Source organism: Aquila chrysaetos, chromosome 1 (assembly GCF_900496995.4).
Source record: "Aquila chrysaetos chrysaetos chromosome 1, bAquChr1.4, whole genome shotgun sequence".
NCBI lineage: Eukaryota > Metazoa > Chordata > Aves > Accipitriformes > Accipitridae > Aquila > Aquila chrysaetos.
Window position 1 is genome coordinate 67,009,682 of NC_044004.1, and position 18,104 is coordinate 67,027,785.

The 18,104-nt window shown below is 38.5% G+C and overlaps 1 protein-coding gene across 4 annotated transcripts in view; it reads left to right on the forward strand.

Annotated features, from left to right (window-relative positions):
- The window catches only part of LRBA (LPS responsive beige-like anchor protein), a 431,577-nt gene that overhangs the window by 309,488 nt on the left and 103,985 nt on the right, over positions 1 to 18,104 (forward strand). For all 4 annotated transcript variants that reach the window (XM_030023944.2, XM_030023959.2, XM_030023952.2 and 1 more), the window contains 2 exons: positions 907 to 1,047; positions 2,237 to 2,356. In XM_030023944.2, the coding sequence (XP_029879804.1) occupies positions 907 to 1,047; positions 2,237 to 2,356 (261 nt within the window). The remainder of the gene's footprint in view (positions 1 to 906; positions 1,048 to 2,236; positions 2,357 to 18,104) is intronic.

Consider the following 18,104-nt stretch of genomic DNA (forward strand, 5'->3'; position numbering starts at 1 on the left):
TTGCAGATATTTTGCATATATCTTCACAAATACAACGATATTTTAGACCTCTTACAGCGTTCTACATGTGGAATGGCTAAATTAACTTTTGCGTTTCTCAGTGACTTATGTGACGTATACTGATTTTTCCAAATCCTTTATGTAAGAGTCTTCTGAAGAAATACGCAGCTATAGATAACAAAATATATTTCTTACATTTAAATAAATCCCTTGGTGTTTATGTCCTAGGTAAGCACTGAACAAAGAATAACAATGTTGGTGAAAGTGTGACAGACTTTTTTAGTCATACATATGTTACTTGTTTCTTTTATATCAATGTTTTTATATAGAAATGCTGCTATTTTATTAGTCTATTTCCAAGTTTCAGGTTTTATCCATTAAGTAAAACTTGTCTTGGATGGTAAATAGAAAGCATAGAAACAAGAATAGTAATACCAAAATTCCAAATGCACTGTTAATATTCTTCCACCCTATCAGTCACTATTTTTGCCCCCAAAATATCCAAAGATGTTTCTCGTTGTTGCTTACCATTTGCTTAATAGTGTATTTAACCTGCACACATATCCACAGGCACACAAGTTAACAACTCTTTGTCCAAGACATTCCACTGTGAAGCAGTTTTTAGTCATTGACTTGAATCAGCAGTAAATAGAAATGAGGGCTATATGAATGCAGAAGAGACTTTTTTCCAACCAGCCATGTGCATGTACATGGAATCCTGGTTTGAAATACACAGGTGCTGTTCAGGTGCTTACAGAATCCAACATCTGCTTTTGCAAAACACAAAACAGTCTTCTCCATGTGTGTGATAATTCTGGTTACCAAAAAGAACAAGGGGAATATGGTGTGATAATAGGTCATGTTATCTTTATTTACTTAATGTATTTATTTTTACAAACCTTGTAGCCTATTGGAGCTTTGAACCCAAAGAGAGCAGCGTTCTTTGCTGAGAGATATGAATCATGGGAAGATGATCAGGTTCCAAAATTTCACTATGGCACACATTATTCAACTGCAAGTTTCGCACTCACGTGGTTATTAAGAATTGTAAGTATATCTTCTAAAAATGCTTTTCCTTTAAATGATATTGAAAGCAACAAATAGCTAGGAATGAATAAACTAAAACTCAATGGCATAGGAGAGTCCTGAAATTTTCTAGTAATTGTAATCAGTAGTGTAGAATAAATGTGTTCCAAAGTTTGAGCAGAAAGTTTTAATTTTTATGGTACAGCCTTTTCAAATCAGTAAAGCTTTTTTTCCTTAAAAATTGCTTTTTAGTGTACATTCTTACATTACTTTAAACATAATTAACTTTCCTTCTTTGCATATTTTCTGATTGGACCACGTACTGAACATTTGTGGTTCTTACTGAATGTATTTAATTTTCACCTCCTAATGAGAGTAAATGAGTTGGTTTCTGATGATCATGAAATTCTGTGGTGTAAATAATTAATTTTAAAAAAATCTGCTGGAATTTATATGGAAGTAACTTTTGAGATGCTACATATTGATAATACATTGGTTAAACAATGCATTTTTCTATAAAATTGAAAGGCAATTTATCTCCTAGAAAGTAATTTCTTTGGGAAAGCATTAGCAGCACATCATTAATTAAAGCTTGTTAGAATGTACAAGCATACATAAATCCTTGAAGTAATTTATAGTGCTTAGCTAATTTCAAGCAATTATCCACTAATATGTGCTTAAGTGTTCTTTAACTAAGAGGAGGCTTTTAAATCTTTCAAACATTTTTCTTTTCTAAATCATAAATTACATATTAAACAGTAACAGTCATAAAGCTATTGGTATTGAATGCTACCCTTTATATTAATAGATTACCTTGAACAAAATAAAATGCATGTGTTACATGCTAGTTTAAAAATGTCTGAGGTAAAAATATTGAGCTTTTTCATGTTTTTGAGAGCAATTTGTGTCATAACTGACTGTAGCTTCTCCTCCGGCATGTAAATATTTTCTTTTGTTTTTATTTGCTTTTCTTTATCTGAATATATATGCATGGAGTAGGAATAAAAAGCATTTATTGAACAAATAAGCACCAGTTTATATTTCTCATTCTTGGATAGCAGAATTAACCCTTTGCAATTAATCAAGTGTCTGCCAGAAGAATAGCATCATTAATAACCAAACCCCAAAAGAATAATAAATCCTTTTTTTCCCCTGAAATTCCTGAAGAAATACATTGCTGTTTTTAATTAATCTTTTTATATGTATTTAGGAGCCCTTTACAACACTTTTCCTAAATCTACAAGGTGGGAAGTTTGATCATGCAGATAGAACTTTTTCATCTATTTCAAGAGCGTGGCGCAATAGTCAGCGTGACACTTCTGATATCAAGGTAAAAACTTTCCTGAAAGTTGTTAACATATTTTATACTGTATCTGCCTTTATTGTAGTTGTGATCATAGGACCACGGGTTATGAAAAAGGGAAGAAAGAAGATTGGGAGCTATCCTACCACTTGGGAAAATATGCAAGGGAGATGACACACGGTTTTACTTCTGTTAGAATATTTCCGTGAATTCTTTCGTAAAACTTTAGCAAACATTTTTAGCCCTGAGACTGAAATAAGGCTAAATTGGCCTTTGTGCTACAGATATGTGTTTCACTGTCTTTTTGTTCCTCTCCACAAGTTTTAAGCCTTTGAAAAGTCAGTAGAAACTGGTGCAGATTTTTAACCACTAAGTTTCATAAATACTCTGCTTGTGCTTCTGCCCCACTGAGATAAGAATGTTGTAGTTATTATTCATATCACTTTATGTAATTTTAGCTCTAGGCATCCAACCTCATATTTTGGGCAATTTCTGCAGTGGCCTGTTTCGTTGTTTGACTATGACAAACAGGAGGAGGACACTGTGCTAATTTAGGTGCAGAAGGGGCAAAAACTAGTCTTGTGATGAGGAATAAGTAGATAGGGGATAAAAAGCTGAGAGGGAGATCTGGAAGCAGTCTTCAGAAAGACTGTATATTGGGTAGAGAAACAAAGGGCTACAGAAAGCCAGTGTCTGAGGATACCAAGATGAAACACAGAATTTAGCATGATATTGAACCTATCCTAACAGGGGCACTGGGCCTGGGAACTGGCGAGTGAACAAGAAGTAGGTGGGAACAGAAGATAAATTAATCTGGTAATTAGTCATTGTATAGAAAGAGACCTAGAATTAAGTGGGTCAAGAAGGTAAGGCAGGAGCACATAGAAATTCTAAGGGCAGAGGTTTAGGTAGGTAGCCATTGAAAGAAGGAATGAGGTAAACAAATAGAGTCTGGGATCTGATGAATATTTTGAACTGGGGAGGAGAACAAAGGAGACAAGGATGCTGGCAGTGGTGGGAAAGCTTTGTTGACCTTAAATCCAAGAAGAAGGAATAATATCAGAATTGCTTTTTTAATGGAAGGAAGGATGGAAAAGTGTAATGTGAAGAAAATCAGAGGCTAACTCAAGAATGTTACGCAACTAGCAAGAGGCATAAGTAACATGAAATCATTCTATAACTATATTCATAGTGAGGAGACAATTGAGGAAAGGGTCGATACGCAGATTAATGGAATGAGAAAACTGTTAACAGATAATGCTGAAAAAGTAATGTCTGTCTTGCATCTGTGAGTCTCCACCAAAATGGCAATCAGTGACTAGTGGAATTAATACCACTTATAAAAAGATACAATGTCTATTTCAAATTGGGAAAGAACAATTTAGAAAATAGAAACACATTAGATTTCTTCAAATTGGCTGGTCATTATGAGCTTCGTTCTCTTGTACCTACAAGACTGGCAGGCAAAATTTCAGAGTGCATTTTTTTTTTTTTTTGAAAAATGGAGGAGGAGAAAGGCAGCAGTGGTAGACAAATGAAGTATTTCGTTTTTAAAAAGGAAGAAAAAGAGAGCCAAGAAATTATGAGGTGAGTTTAACTACAATTCACAGAAAAATACTTACGCAAATTATCAGACTGTTTAAGTACCAGGACGATAACAAGGAGACAAGCAAATGAAACATGTATTTGTCAAGAAGAGATTATGTCAAAGCAATCATAGTTTCTGATACGAAAAGGTAACAGACCTTATAAACACAGAAGCAGATGATGTTCTTAGGTTTTCACGTTGTCTCATGGGTGACCTGGGAAAACTTAGTCTAAAAGAATCCGCTGTATTTGGAGAATAGTTACCAGTGGTTCATTATTAAAATTGAAAGATGTATTGAGCAGAATTCTTCTTGATAATAACAGGTCAGGCCTCAATTTCCATTGATTTTGGATTGGAAGGTACTGAAAGTATAATGGAATTGGAAGGACTTCTGGCAGAAGGGAAAAGGTTTTGAGAAAAGTGTTAGATGAAGTTTATTAGGGAAAAGTGAGAATTGTAGTTTTCATGCAGATTCTCATACAGTTAGGTACAAATATAACACAAAGAACAATCTGCTGTGCAAAAAAAAGATGTAGGGTTGTAGTACATCACCAGTGCATGTGAATTAATATTGTGGTATAACAAAAGGTTAGTAACATTTCCTAGAAGATACATCAACAGGACATAATGTAACTTTCAAAATGTATGAAATAAATCTTCAGCTTTGCCCAGCTTTGGTAAGGTCTTAGCTGGAGTATTACATCTCTAGTTGTGGCCTAGTTGGAGAGAATCCACACTGGAACAATGATAACAATGCAAGGTGTTGAAAATAAAATGCAATGAAAGATTGAGTAGCTATGCTTGTTTTTCTTCTAAAGAAGAGAAGATTGAGGAGGAACTTAAGAGTCTTCTATTACATAGGGACTGCTGCAAGAAAGGAAAAATCTCTGCTGCCCATGCTGGACAGAATAAGAATTAATGGGACTTAAATATCAGGGAGATTTCAATTAGATGTGAAAGTAACCTTTCTAACAGAACAAATAAAGCCGCTGAATGCTTCCCTGGCAATTAGTGTAGTGAGGGTTTTTCAGAAATGCTTAGGTACAAGCATTTCCATCATCTTTTGGAAATGATGTATGTGCAAGCTGGTACTGCCTTTAGAGGCATTCCTACTGTTATGGATGGCCTCTTGAAGTTGCTTGCAGATTTCTGAGTCTGTGAATTGTCATGAATTGCGTTATACTGCTGTGAAGCATCTGAGTGAGTATTAAGATTGACTAGAGGAGTCTGTTCATGAGACTGTATGAGCAGCCGGGAAGGGGAATGAGATAGGATTTCTGTAGGACATGTTGAAAGAATTAGGAAAGAAAAAGTTTGAAAATGCACAGAACTGTCTTTGTTGGAAATACCTGTATCCCCAATATTTCACTACAGCTGTGAAAACCAAGTTTCCTGATACTCAGTGTTCTGCTCTACCTTACAAGTGTTTGAGAAATGTATGGCTGAAGTGTCCCATATGCCTCTAGAAATTTTCTACATGCAGAGTTGCAACGTGTTAGCTTACTAGTGCTTGAGAGTGTTTAGCTGACACATGCATCAAAGAGCCTGAATAAAGTAGATTATGATATGCTCCTGTAGTTAATGGTAACATCATACTGTATACATGCTTGTAAATAGAATTATTTACTAACTAATTAAGAAAATTAAATTAGATATTGCTGTCATGATGAAATTAATGACAGAAGTCTTACTTAAATGGTATGTTTTGTGTTACTGTTTTCATACATCAAGAATTTGGGGGTTTTTGATTGTGGGTCGATTTACAAGACACCAGGCTAGCTGGCAACAGATGGGGTACACCTGTCTCAAAGGGGGAAAAGGATCTTTGCACAGGAGTAAGCAAGGCTCATAGAAAGAGCTTTAAACTAGATTTGAAGGGGGAAAGGAATAAAACCAGGCTCACTAGAGATAAGCCTGGGGACAGCATGTGAATGTTTGAGGGATGGTGTGCTAGTGAGGTCCTTCAGTCTGCCATCTCAATGGAGGTAGGGGATGGAGATCCATGCGGCAGCAAAGACACAAGGGTTATTTATGTGTTAGAAACCATGGAAGCGCCTGAGAATGGTCACGTAGGGATTAGGGCTTCTCCCCTCAAAAAGGTGGCAGGATCAATAGCCCCACTGAAGTGCATCTACACCAATGCACGCAGCATGGGGAACAAACAGGAGGAGCTGGAAGCCATTGTGCAGCAGGAAAACTATGACATAGTTGCCATTGTGGAAACATGGTGGGATGACTCGCACAACTGGAGTGCTGCAATGGATGGCTATAAACTCTTCAGAAGGGATAGGCAAGGAAGGAGAGGTGGTGGGGTAGCCCCCTATGTTAGGGAGAGTTTTGATTGTCTGGAGCTTAATGATGGTGACAATAGGGTTGAGTGTTGATGTGTAAGAATTGGGGAAGGCCAACAAGGCAGATATCATGGTGGGAGTCTGTTATAGACCCCCAGCCAGGATGAAGAGGCAGATGAAATAGTCTATAAGCAGCCAGGAGAAGTCTCACAATTGTTAGCTCTTGTTTTCATGGGGTACTTCAACTTACCAGATGTCTTCTGGGGTGCTGCTTATTGCCAGCTGGGGTTAAACCACAACAATGCCCATCCAAGCCATGAGCAGCGAGTTTCTCCAATACAGTACAGCAGAGGCGAAACAGTCTAGGAAGTTCCTGGAGTGTGTGGAAGATAACTTCCTGACACAGCTGGTAAGTGAGCCAGCTAGGGAAGGCACCCCACTGGACCTGTGGTTTGCGAACAGAGAAGGACTTGTGGGTCACGTGGTGGTTGGAGGCTGTCTTGGGCATAGTGATCATGAAATGTTAGAGTTTTTAATTCTTGGAGAAGTAAGGAGGGGGGTCAGCAGAACTGCTACCTTGGACTTCCGGAGGGCAGACTTTGGCTTGTTTAGGAGATTGGTTGACAGAGTGCCTTGGGAGGCAGTCCTGAAGGACAAAGGAGTCCAGGAAGGCTGGACGTCCTTCAAGAAGGAAATCTTAAAGGCACAGGAGCAGGCAGTCCCCGTATACCGAAAGATGAGCCGGCAGGGAAGAAGGCTGGCCTGGCTGAACACAGAGCTTTGGCTGGAACTTAGGAAAAAAAGGAGAGCTTATGACCTTTGGAAGAGGGACAGGCAACTCAGGAGGACTACAAGGTGTCGTGGTTTGACCCCAGCCAGCAGCTAAGCACCATGCAGCCGCTCACTCATTTCTCCCTCCGCCTCCCCCCGCAGTGGGATGGGGGAGAAAATCGGGAAAAGAAGTAAAACTTGTGGGTTGAGATAAGAACGTTTTAATAGAACAGAAAAGAAGAAACTAATAATGATAATGATAACACTAATACAATGACAATAGTAATAATAAAAGGATTAGAATATACAGGTGATGCACAATGCAATTACACACCACCTGCCAACCGACGCACAGTTAGTCCCCGAGCGGTGATCCCCCCGCCCCCACTCCACCCAGTTTATATACTAGATGTGACATCACATGGTATGGAATACCCCACTGGCCAGTTTGGGTCAGCTGCCCTGTTTGTGTCCCTCCGAACTTCTTGTGCCCCTCCAGCCTTCTTGCTGGCTGGGCATGAGAAGCTGAAAAATCCTTGACTTTAGACTAAACACTACTTAGCAACAACTGAAAACACCAGTGTTATCAACATTCTTCTCATACCTAACTCAAAAACATAGCACTATACCAGCTACTAGGAAGACAATTAACTCTATCCCAGCTGAAATCAGGACACAAGGGTGTTGTGAGGTTATGCAGGGAGAAAATTAGAAGGGTCAAAGCCCAACTAGAACTTAATCTGGCTACTGCCGTAAAAGACAATAAAAATGTTTCTGTAAATACAGCAAAAGGACGGCTAAGGACAATCCCCAACCTCTGTTGGATGCGGGGGGAAACATAGTGACAAAGCATGAGGAAAAGGCCGAGGTACTTAATACTTTCTTTGCTTCAGTCTTTAATAGTAAGACCAGTTGGTTTTGGGGTACCCAGCCCTCTGAGCTGGACGACAGGGCCAGGGAGCAGAATGAAGCCCCCATCGTCCAAGGGGAGACAGTTAGTGACCTGCTACACCACTTAGACAGACACAAGTCTATGGGGCCAGATGGGATCCACCCAAGGTTACTGAGGGAGCTGACAGAAGTGCTCACCAAGCCACTTTCCATCATTCATCAGCAGCCCTGGCTAACCAAGGAGGTCCCAGTTGACTGGAGCTTAGCAAATATGATGCCCATCTACAAGAAGGGCTGGAAGGAGGATCTGGGGAACTATAGGCCTGTCAGTCTGACCTTGGTGCCAGGGAAGGTTATGGAGCAGATCATCTTGAGTGCCATCACACAGCATGTACAGGACAACCAGGTGATCAGGCCCAGTCAGCAGGGGTTTATGAAGGGCAGGTCCTGCTTGACTAACCTGATCTCCTTCTATGACAATGTGACCTGTTTAGTGGATGAGGGAAAGGCTGTGGGTGTTGTATACCTGCATTTTAGTAAAACCTTTGACACTGTTTCCCACAGCATTCTCCTGGAGAAACTGGCTGCTCATGTCTTGGATAGGCGTTGTCGTGGTTTAACCCCAGCTGACAATAAGTACCATGCAGCTGCTCACTCACTCCCCCACCCCCAGTGGGATGGGGGAGAGAATCGGGGGAAAAAAACCCTAAAAACTTGTGGGTTGAGATAGAGACAATTTAATAGGACAGAAAAGGAAGGGAAAATAATAATAATACTAATAATGGTAGTTGTAGTAGTAGTAATTACAATAATAATAGAATATACAAAACAAGTGATGCAGAAAACAATTGCTCACCATCCGCTGACTGATGCCCAGCCAATCGTGAGCCGTGGTGCCCCCTGACCAACTCTCCCCAGTTTATATACTGGGCATGATGTAATATGGTATGGAATACCCCTTTGGCTTGTTTGGGTCAGCTGTCCTTGCTGTGTCCCCTCCCAGTTTCTTGGGCAGTCCCAGCCTCTGCTGGCAGGACGGTATGAGAAGCTGAAAAGTCCTTGACTTAGTATAAACACTGCTTAGGAGCAACTAAAACTTCGGTGCGTTATCACCATTATTTTCATCCTAAGTCCAAAAAACAATGCTATACCAGCTACTAAGAAGAAAATTAACTTTATTCCAGCCAAAATCAGGATAGATGTACTCTTTGCTGGATAAAAAACTGGCTGGACAGCCAGGCCCAAAGAGTAGTTGTGAATGGAATTAAATCAGTTGGCGGATGGTCACAAGTGGTGTTCCCCAGGGCTCAGTACTGGGGCCAGTTCTGTTTATCAGTGATCTGGATGAGGGGATTGAGGGCACCCTCAGTAAGTTTCAGATGACACCAAGTTGGGAGGCAGGGTTGATCTGCTTGAGGGTAGGAAGGCTTTACAGAGGGATCTGGACAGGCTGGATCTATGGGCCGAGGCCAATTGTATGAGGCTCAACAAGGCCAGGTGCCAGGTCCTGCACTTGGGCCACAACAACCCCATGCAGCGCTACAGGCTTAGGGAAGAGTGGCTGGAAAGCTACCCAGCAGAAAAGGACCTGGGGGTGTTGGTCGACAGCTGGCTGAATATGAGCCAGCAGTGTGCCCAGGTGGCCAAGGCGGCCAATGGCATCCTGGCTTGTAACAGCAATAGTGTGGCCAGCAGGACGAGGGAAGTGATCATCCCCCTGTACTCAGCACTGGTGAGGCCGCACCTCGAGTACTGTGTTCAGTTTTGGGCCCCTCACTACAGGAAAGACATTGAGGTGCTGGAGTGTGTCCAGAGAAGGACAGCGAAGCTGGTGAAGGGTCTAGAGAACAAGTCCTATGAGGAGCGGCTGAAGGAACTGGGGTTGTTTAGCCTCGAGAAAAGGAGGCTGAGGGGAGACCTTATCCCTCTCTACAACTACCTGAAAGGAGGTTGTAGCGAGGTTGGGGTTGGTCTCTTTTCCCAAGTAACAACCGATAGGACAAGAGGAAATGGCCTCAAGTTGTGCCAGGGGAGGTTTAGATTGGATATTAGGAAAAATTTCTTCACCAACAGGGTTATCAAGCATTTGAACAGGCTGCCCAGGGAAGTGGTTGAGTCACCATTCCTGGAGGTATTTAAAAGACATGTAGATGTGGCACTTAGGGACATGGTTTAGTGGTGGACTTGGCAGTGCTAGGTTAACAGTTGTACTCAATGATCTGAAAGGTCTTTTCCAACCTAAATGATTCGATGATTGTACAAATATGTGCAATTGAAGTAGTAACTTCCATGGGAGACAATCCACGGCCAGCTAGAATGTTTTCTTCAACTATCTTGCACGATGTATGTACATGTGTGCATGCATGTGTGTATTCAGGAAGGAAGGAGGAGGAAGACGGGGAAGGAGTTAAATGAACACAGATCCCTATGGTTTTGATCCCCAACAGGGGAAATGAAGAGTTTCCAGTGTTTTTTCTTCCTTTAGAGTTCCTTTCCCACCTATTTTACAGTCAATAAATATTATGAAACATGACACCCATAAGTTTTAGACTTACTCCCTGTAATCTTGAAGTATCATTCTCTCTAATAATTTTATGATAGTACTTTCTCATGGTCTTTCCTGAAAGGACTTAGTGCACATCGTTTGCTATCACCTTGACGTACAATATTGTAGTTAAGCAAATGCCATTTTCTAATTCAAGTTGAGCTCTGAAATTATTTCCTTATAATTCTGGACTAGAAAGCTGTTTCTGCATCAGCAGGATCAAAGGGATGATGTCTATAAAATCAAAGGAAATGAAAGAAAGCCTGTGTCAACTACTGTTATCAATGGAGTTCTTAACATTTCTAAATTGTACATTAGGAAAGAAATTGTGTATAGAAAAGCTGTCTAGTTTATATCCACCTCCTTTTCAAAAGATTAAAATACCAGAAGTTACATTTTAACATCTTGTATGGTAATGTACTAGAAATACTTGATGTTAGCCAAACAAACTTTTAAAAAAATAGATAGCCTTATGTTCTTTCAATTGTTTCCAGAACTTGGAAGATGCTGCTTACTGGCAAGAGCTAGTGTGATTTCCTTGAAGTTTGCAATTTGCAAACACTAATACATTAATGATTATTCAAAGGTTATTCAAAAGCCTTTGACATCTAATTTATTCATTCTTTTCTAATATCAACATGTTTTTGGACTGTCTTAATTTGGTCCAAGATTTTGTCCAAAACAGTATGTGATTTTCCTTTTAGCTCCGTGTGTGTAAGAATGTATTGTGTAAGCACAGCTCATGCCTGTCTGTGAAGACTATACATTTGCATGCAAAATTAAGATTTTATCTCATGTCATGTTTAAGAAAATTAGGCACTTAAGGGGGCTTTGCTTTTTTCACAAATTGTTTAATAAGAAATGTATTTTCTTGGATTTTCATTTAAGAGACATTGTCATGTGTTACAATGTGGTTATCATCTGTATGCCTATTATAATCCAATGGTAACTGAATGCAGCTGGCATATTGGAAAAGATGTTTTGTTTTGAGAACAATTTTCATTGTTACATTTACATGAAAATTATGCAGAGCTGAGATGAAAAATAATAATAAGAAAATAATAAGAGCATTTAAGTGAAAAATGGCCTTCTAGAAAGTCTTCATACAGAGGTCTCTGTATTATGTTTTAACCTTTCATCTCCACAGGAAACAGTTTTCTATCTTTAACAAAATTATGAGATACATCCTGAATGTTGTATTTGCAGCAGGCCAGTCAGTTTGCCTGAGTGATGAAACATTTAAATGCATTAAAGTAATGAGGAGTTTCCTTTTTTTATTTCATAGGTAGGCTACATTTTACTGTTCTGTCCCATATTTTTTAACAGATTTCTTAACTAAATTCTTCAATCTTTCAGCTTCCCTTTCCAGTGTTTCAAGTGGGGTTGCTATATTGCTTTTTGGGCTGAATATTAAATATTTTTAAAGTTGAAAAGGTCTACTTGTGTTAAGGTATTATTAATTTCATTGCAGTCTGTTTGAGGCTGAGCAATATGGAATTAAGAAGAATGTCTTAGTATATGATTTAATTATTAAACTATATATTTACAGGTGTTTGTTCTGCTGTGGATGAGTATTCTGACAAAAGTAATTGGCTAAGGTCAAACTTCATATGAAATATTAATCCATTTTTTTATTTCAACTTTGAATTTTTCTTGTGTACTTGTTCTGAAGCAGCTGACTCCTTCAATGGTGGATGCTATTCTAGGTGTGATGGGGAGGCTGTTGCTTACTTAAGTGCAAAATAACTTGTCCCTTTTAAAGACAACGTAGAGCTTGTTTGTGTTCAACGGTAGATTCACTCTGGGAGTAGCCTTATGAACAAGAAAATTAATTTAGCTATAAAAGATGTCTTCGTAAGTGAGATGTGGGGAACAAAAATAATTTCAGGGGAGTCACTAGTTAGCTAAGGACTTGAGATAGATTGAATGTCTTGAGGGAGAAATCTCTTGAAAATGTAGGTATAGATGTACATGGAAATGAGTTTGCTGAAGTATGACTGTCCATACCATTCAATCCATGGGAAACATGGTAAAAAACGTTTATTTCTCAACAAGTTAAAGGGTTTTAAGTCTTACCTTGTGTTTCTGATGGGCTGAGAACATAAATGTAGTCAGCTGTTGTGGCTGATTAAATAATATTAGGTTTTTTTGATCATAAGCTTTCTGCGATTCCTGCTGATACTCCTACAACTGATAAAAACCTAGCAATTTAATGCATTGATTTATAGAAATACCCAGGATTTGGGAAGCCACTTATAAGGCCTTGAAAGTGGCAGGCCAAAGTGAATGGTACTGTATCTTGATACATAGGGAGTAGGGGGCACAAAGGAAAAAGAAGGGTTTTTTCCTATTCCAGCTGAAAAAATTGTGAATTTTTAGTACCATTGAGCTGATTACAGGAAATGATTTCTCCTTGCTTCTCGTGTGAAGAGAATGAATGTAGTTATTGATGCTTGCTGTCCTAAAATTATTGTTAATCTTAGTTGGAGGCATCATATATTACAAAGAGGACTAACATGAGCTAGCTTTGGAAGCAACATTTGTTGGCTGGTATCACTTCAACAGAGAAAGCTAAAGCATATGTGTGGTCACAACCAATCTTTGTCAATATCCTGTGAAAGCCCTGGATTGATGATCAAAGCAGGAAACTAATGCTGCACTGTAGTATAACCTTTGGTTGAACTTTTCAAATTTTGATTTCAAGAGGTGATGTGTTGCATAAAATTTAATTTCCTAGTTCTTCCCTATTCATTTATGTAAGCAATACAAATTAAAAATCCATCAGAAGTTTGCTAGTGTCTCACTACCACTCTGGCATTGTTATTTACTAATTGGCTCAGCAGTGGTCCTTTTAAATGATTAACCATATGTTTGTAAGTTAAATCATCTGCACTGAAGAATATTAAATGTATTTCAATTCTGTGAGAGTACCACTAGTACCTTTAAAGTACTAGACAGGTATGACCATTAACTAATTTAGTTACTTCTTAATTTACATTATTAGTGCAAACAATCCTGGTTAGTTTTGTTCATACTGTATAAAAAGCAAACATGGATAGCCTGGCAGTGTTTAACAGAAAAACAGTTTAGTTTGGGGCTTGGACTAAGTTCTGGAATACAGAAGTTAAGTCTGCGTGTTCTTCTGTGTTGCTCTTTTTCTTTGATGAATGAGTAGATTTGCACATACTTCTTCAGAAGCAGTTGTTATTTCTGGTTTGGTAGCTAACCTGTTGCAATAAATTTATTTATCATTATATTTACAACAGCATAATTGTTACCCATGTTGCTCTTTGCATGTATTTTCTCTTTTCCAAGTGTACTTTGCTGATTTTTTGTTTTTTAGTACCATACATACAGTATTTCAAGATTGTCTGAAATTTTCATGCTGTCATCCAAACAGCTATGTTGCCTTCTTAGTGTCATCTGGAATTATATTACTGCACCTTCTATGCCAGGTCATTAATGAGATTATTGACTGGTATTAGGAGCAGGGCAGACCCCATTACCATGTCCTCCCAGTTTGACAGTGAGCTATTGATAACTGCTCTTGGAATATGGATTTCCAGCTTGGGTACTCCCACATTATTGTAACCTAATCTCATCTCCATTTCTCTACTTTGCTTATAAGAATGTCATGGGGAGACTGAGACAGTCTCAGAGGTCTTTCTCAAAAGTGAAGCAACATCTTGCCTCTTTTTCTTTCACCATCCATTATTGCAGTTATCTTTTGAAAAGAAGATTAGATTGGCTTAATGTGATTGATTTTTTACCATTTCTAACAAAGTTACGGTCTCTACTATAGAGTTATGTACTGTTCTTCATGCCTTTCTCTCTACTGCTTTGTGTGTGTTCCTTTTTCATGTGCTTATGGGTTGGGGGCGGGGTTTGGTGCATTTGATAAGTTTTGTTTAAAAGGAGATGCTAGAAGACCATAAACTTACAGAAAATATTAGTAAGTTCCAATTATGCTGTTCCAGATTGTCCCGTCATAAAATGGGTAGTAATTTATGAAAGTTAATCTTGTGATATGAGACGTATCAGTGACAGCTATTGTAAGGCTGGTGTGATGGTATTTAATATCTGAATTCATATCTCATACAGATATGTTTGGCAAGTTATGATCCTTTATCTTGTCCTAAGGTTCTCATAGTATAGAACAGCTTAATTTTTAGGTACAGAAATGCCATTTTGGCAAGCTAACTATATAAATCTCATTAGCATCACATTGTTTTGGACAGTTTTTCTTTAAATCAAGCTTCATATTTAAAGTCTCTTTGAATTGTAACAGTATTAAACAAGGTCTGCTCTAACGTGTAGATTGTCTTGGGCTTCTAGGAGTGTACTAGTGTTATAAAGTGGGTATCTGGTGTATATAAACACTAGTGAGACTGGGGGAGAATGGGTTTGGCCAAGATTCTTCAGGAGTGTCCTTGGAGGGGACAGCTTGGGAAGCAGGAGAATGCAAAGAAGACATGATTTCATTATGAATAGGATACCAAGATTAAGAACTAAATTATAACTTAAGTGATAATCATGGGTCTAAAATGTTGTCTCAGACCATAGACTGTAATAATCAAAGAGCTCTGAAAGTAGCCCTCTGTCTTCTCAATTTTCACCCCTTTTCTAATTCTTTGCCTCTAAGTCATCTCTATGCTAATGACTAAAGCTGATCCTGGACAAAAATGTTTTTTAATAAGCAACCTATGGAAACTGACAGTGCCAACTTTGAACTAGAGTTAGCCTGTGCTAAAGGAAGGGTTTTCCTGGCCATAGGACATTTTCAAAATCTATCTGAAGCTATCATATGGCTGTTATGTACTGTTCTTCAGGTTTTGTAAATTGTTGTTAAAAGGAATAACGAAAATGTTGGCTACAAGTATGCAATATTTAACAAGATTTGTTGAGTTTTGGTGCCTTGACTTCTTAATTAGGTAGTTGCATTAAAATATAGCTAATGCATCTGATTAACATTATTGAAATATTTAAAATTAAAGGAATAGTTGCAGTAAAGTAAAAGCAAAATTAAATCATGTAATACATGAATCTCATTGGACAGATGCTCAGATAATTGTATAATGTGCCCATGTACCTCAGTCCTTTACTATTTCTTAACTGTTCTTCCTTTCCAGTACATATTTTGAGTGAAATAACAACTTTCAAAGCTTACACAAATCAAAGCTATCCAGGCTAAAGTTTTCAGTTGTGAGTTCATAAAGGCCTATGCAAAACATTTATTAAAAAAAAAAAGAAATCCATTGATTTCTGATAAAGAAATTATACAGAAATCCAGTCATAATATGTCCTGTAATCGCATGTCTTTTTCACGTACTTTTACTGAAAGAAGCACATCCAGGGAAACTTTTGAGTATTCACAGGAATTACTAGGTCCTCTTTTTATTAGACTGTTAAACCTGCTCCTGTCTGTGGGTCCTGATGTATTTTATCCAAACAAGCACAAACTGTACAGAAAATCTTTGTTATGGTAGACAAGTTAGATCTGTAAACAAATATAAGTAGAATATATCACAAAATTAAAATACTGGTAGAGTTACCTGCAGGCATAGATACTGCTTAGTTTCTGTGACTGTTGCATGGATTACTAAGTCATTATTGGGTCACATGTATTCAATATGGATTTTTGTATTCAAGATGGATTTTTTCTTTCAAGCATGAGATTCTTCAAGTCTTCAAGAAGACTTGAGAATCTGGACTCCATCATTGAACGTTATTAAGGCAGGCATTGGGAAAATTCTGTTTACCTAATGATACATCAGGTTTTGTATGTTTGGTAACATTCTATAAAGGAAAAAAAAATCATTCTCTGCAAGTATTAGAACAGACGATGCTTTGTCTCCTATGGATTGGCTTCTTGCAACTGATTGACTCGTTTGTCAAAAAAGCTGTAAGCCTCAAATTAAGAATTTCTCAGTGATGGGACGTTTGTTACGGTGCCCTCTCTGCGTAGCTTCTGTGGAGACTACTAAAATGTGAAGTTATGCTGCACTTACTGGGCCCCTCAAGACACATATGTATAATGGCTCTACTTACCTGCTTATTGTTTTTTAAACTTGTAGGAACTTAGTTATCTTTATAAGCTGCTGTAAAAGTGGCTAAAATTGACCAAGAAACTTAAAATGTTTTTGGAGGAGATGGAGGTTGCTGTAGATGGGCCAGTGAGCACGTGAGCTGCAGGATTGAATATGACTGATTGAAAGGCATGTTAAGCAATACAGTTAAACCTCAGTACTAGAGGCAAGAAACTCTAGAGTTCCAAGCTGCTGGAACATTCAGAAACTGGAGGATGATAAATTTCCTGACTTTCTTTAAAATATATATTTAAAAAAAAGTTGAAGCTCTGCAAAATGGCAACTCATGCTTATTGAAACAGGCTGCCTAACATAAGCATGCCTAAGACACCCTGTAACCTGATAAGCTTTTCTACATATGCTTTGCATTGTTTTATACTTCTCCATCTAATAGACGGGAGTTTCAAAAGTTACAAGGAATAAAGTTGCTGCCAAACTGGCAACATTACCTTTGTATAGGGGAAATTTCATGTCATATTAGTAGCAAGGTCAAAGATGTCCAAGAGCAATGACTAGCAAAATTCAGAAGCAGTTACATAGTAATTCAGATTTTTAACCATAAACTGTATGTCTGGTGTAGCAAAGCTTTTAACATATTTAGGATGCAGATCTTTGGTTTTCATGAAAGGTTTGTTTTTCTGTAAAATTGTGCCAAGATCCATAACAGGAAAATACTTCTCTGAATAAAAAGAATAAAATAATTCTAAATTCAGTCAGAGCCATGCATGGTTATCTGTGGGAATTGCAGTAGTTAAAAATACAGACATCTAGGTGTATGGATCAGAAAGTTCCATCTAATATCTGTGGTCTACTTCTTTTATGCCCAGCCATAATTGTGTTGAAAATGAAACAAATACTTTTAATATCTGCTCCAAACTTTTTGTGTAGCTGTTGAAATAATAAACTTCAAGTAAGTTATGGACAAATTTGCTAAAGTCCAAAGGAGAATGACCAGAGATTTAGAAAATGAGGTGAAGTTGAAGGTTTTAGGTTGTTTACTTTGGAGAAAAGAGGAACAAGGACAGAAACATGAAGTGGTTTTGGTAGTGGCAGTTGTAATGCTTTTACCCTGCTGGGGATTTTGGCTGGCAGGCATAGTGCACTTCATTTCACGGAATCATAGAACAGCCCAGGCTGAAGGGACCTTGAAAGATCATCTGGTCCAACTTTTCGTGGGAAAGGGAGCCTAGATGAGATTATCTAGCACCTTGTCCAATCCCATCTTGAAAACCTCCAGTGATGGGAACTCTACCACGTCCCTGGGAGGTTTTTCCAGTGAACAATAATTCTTACTGTAAAGAATTTCTTTCTTAGATCGAGAGGAATTCTGCTGTATACTTCCTGTTCCAGTGTGCCACCATGCCATCCTTCGTGCTGACGTGTGTGCTGTCCGTCCTTAGTGCAGGAGGGGAATAGTGGCCAGAAAGTGCTGGTGGGAATGGATCTTGCTGTCCCTGAGGTTAAAGCTGCTCCTACACGTTGGTAGGTGTAAAAAGGGCAACTGCTGCTTGCATTCAGTCTGAATAAGACAAGAAATGGGCTCCAGTTGCAGCAAAAGCAGACTAGATGTAAGGAAGACCTTCTAGGGGGGTGAACAGATGAA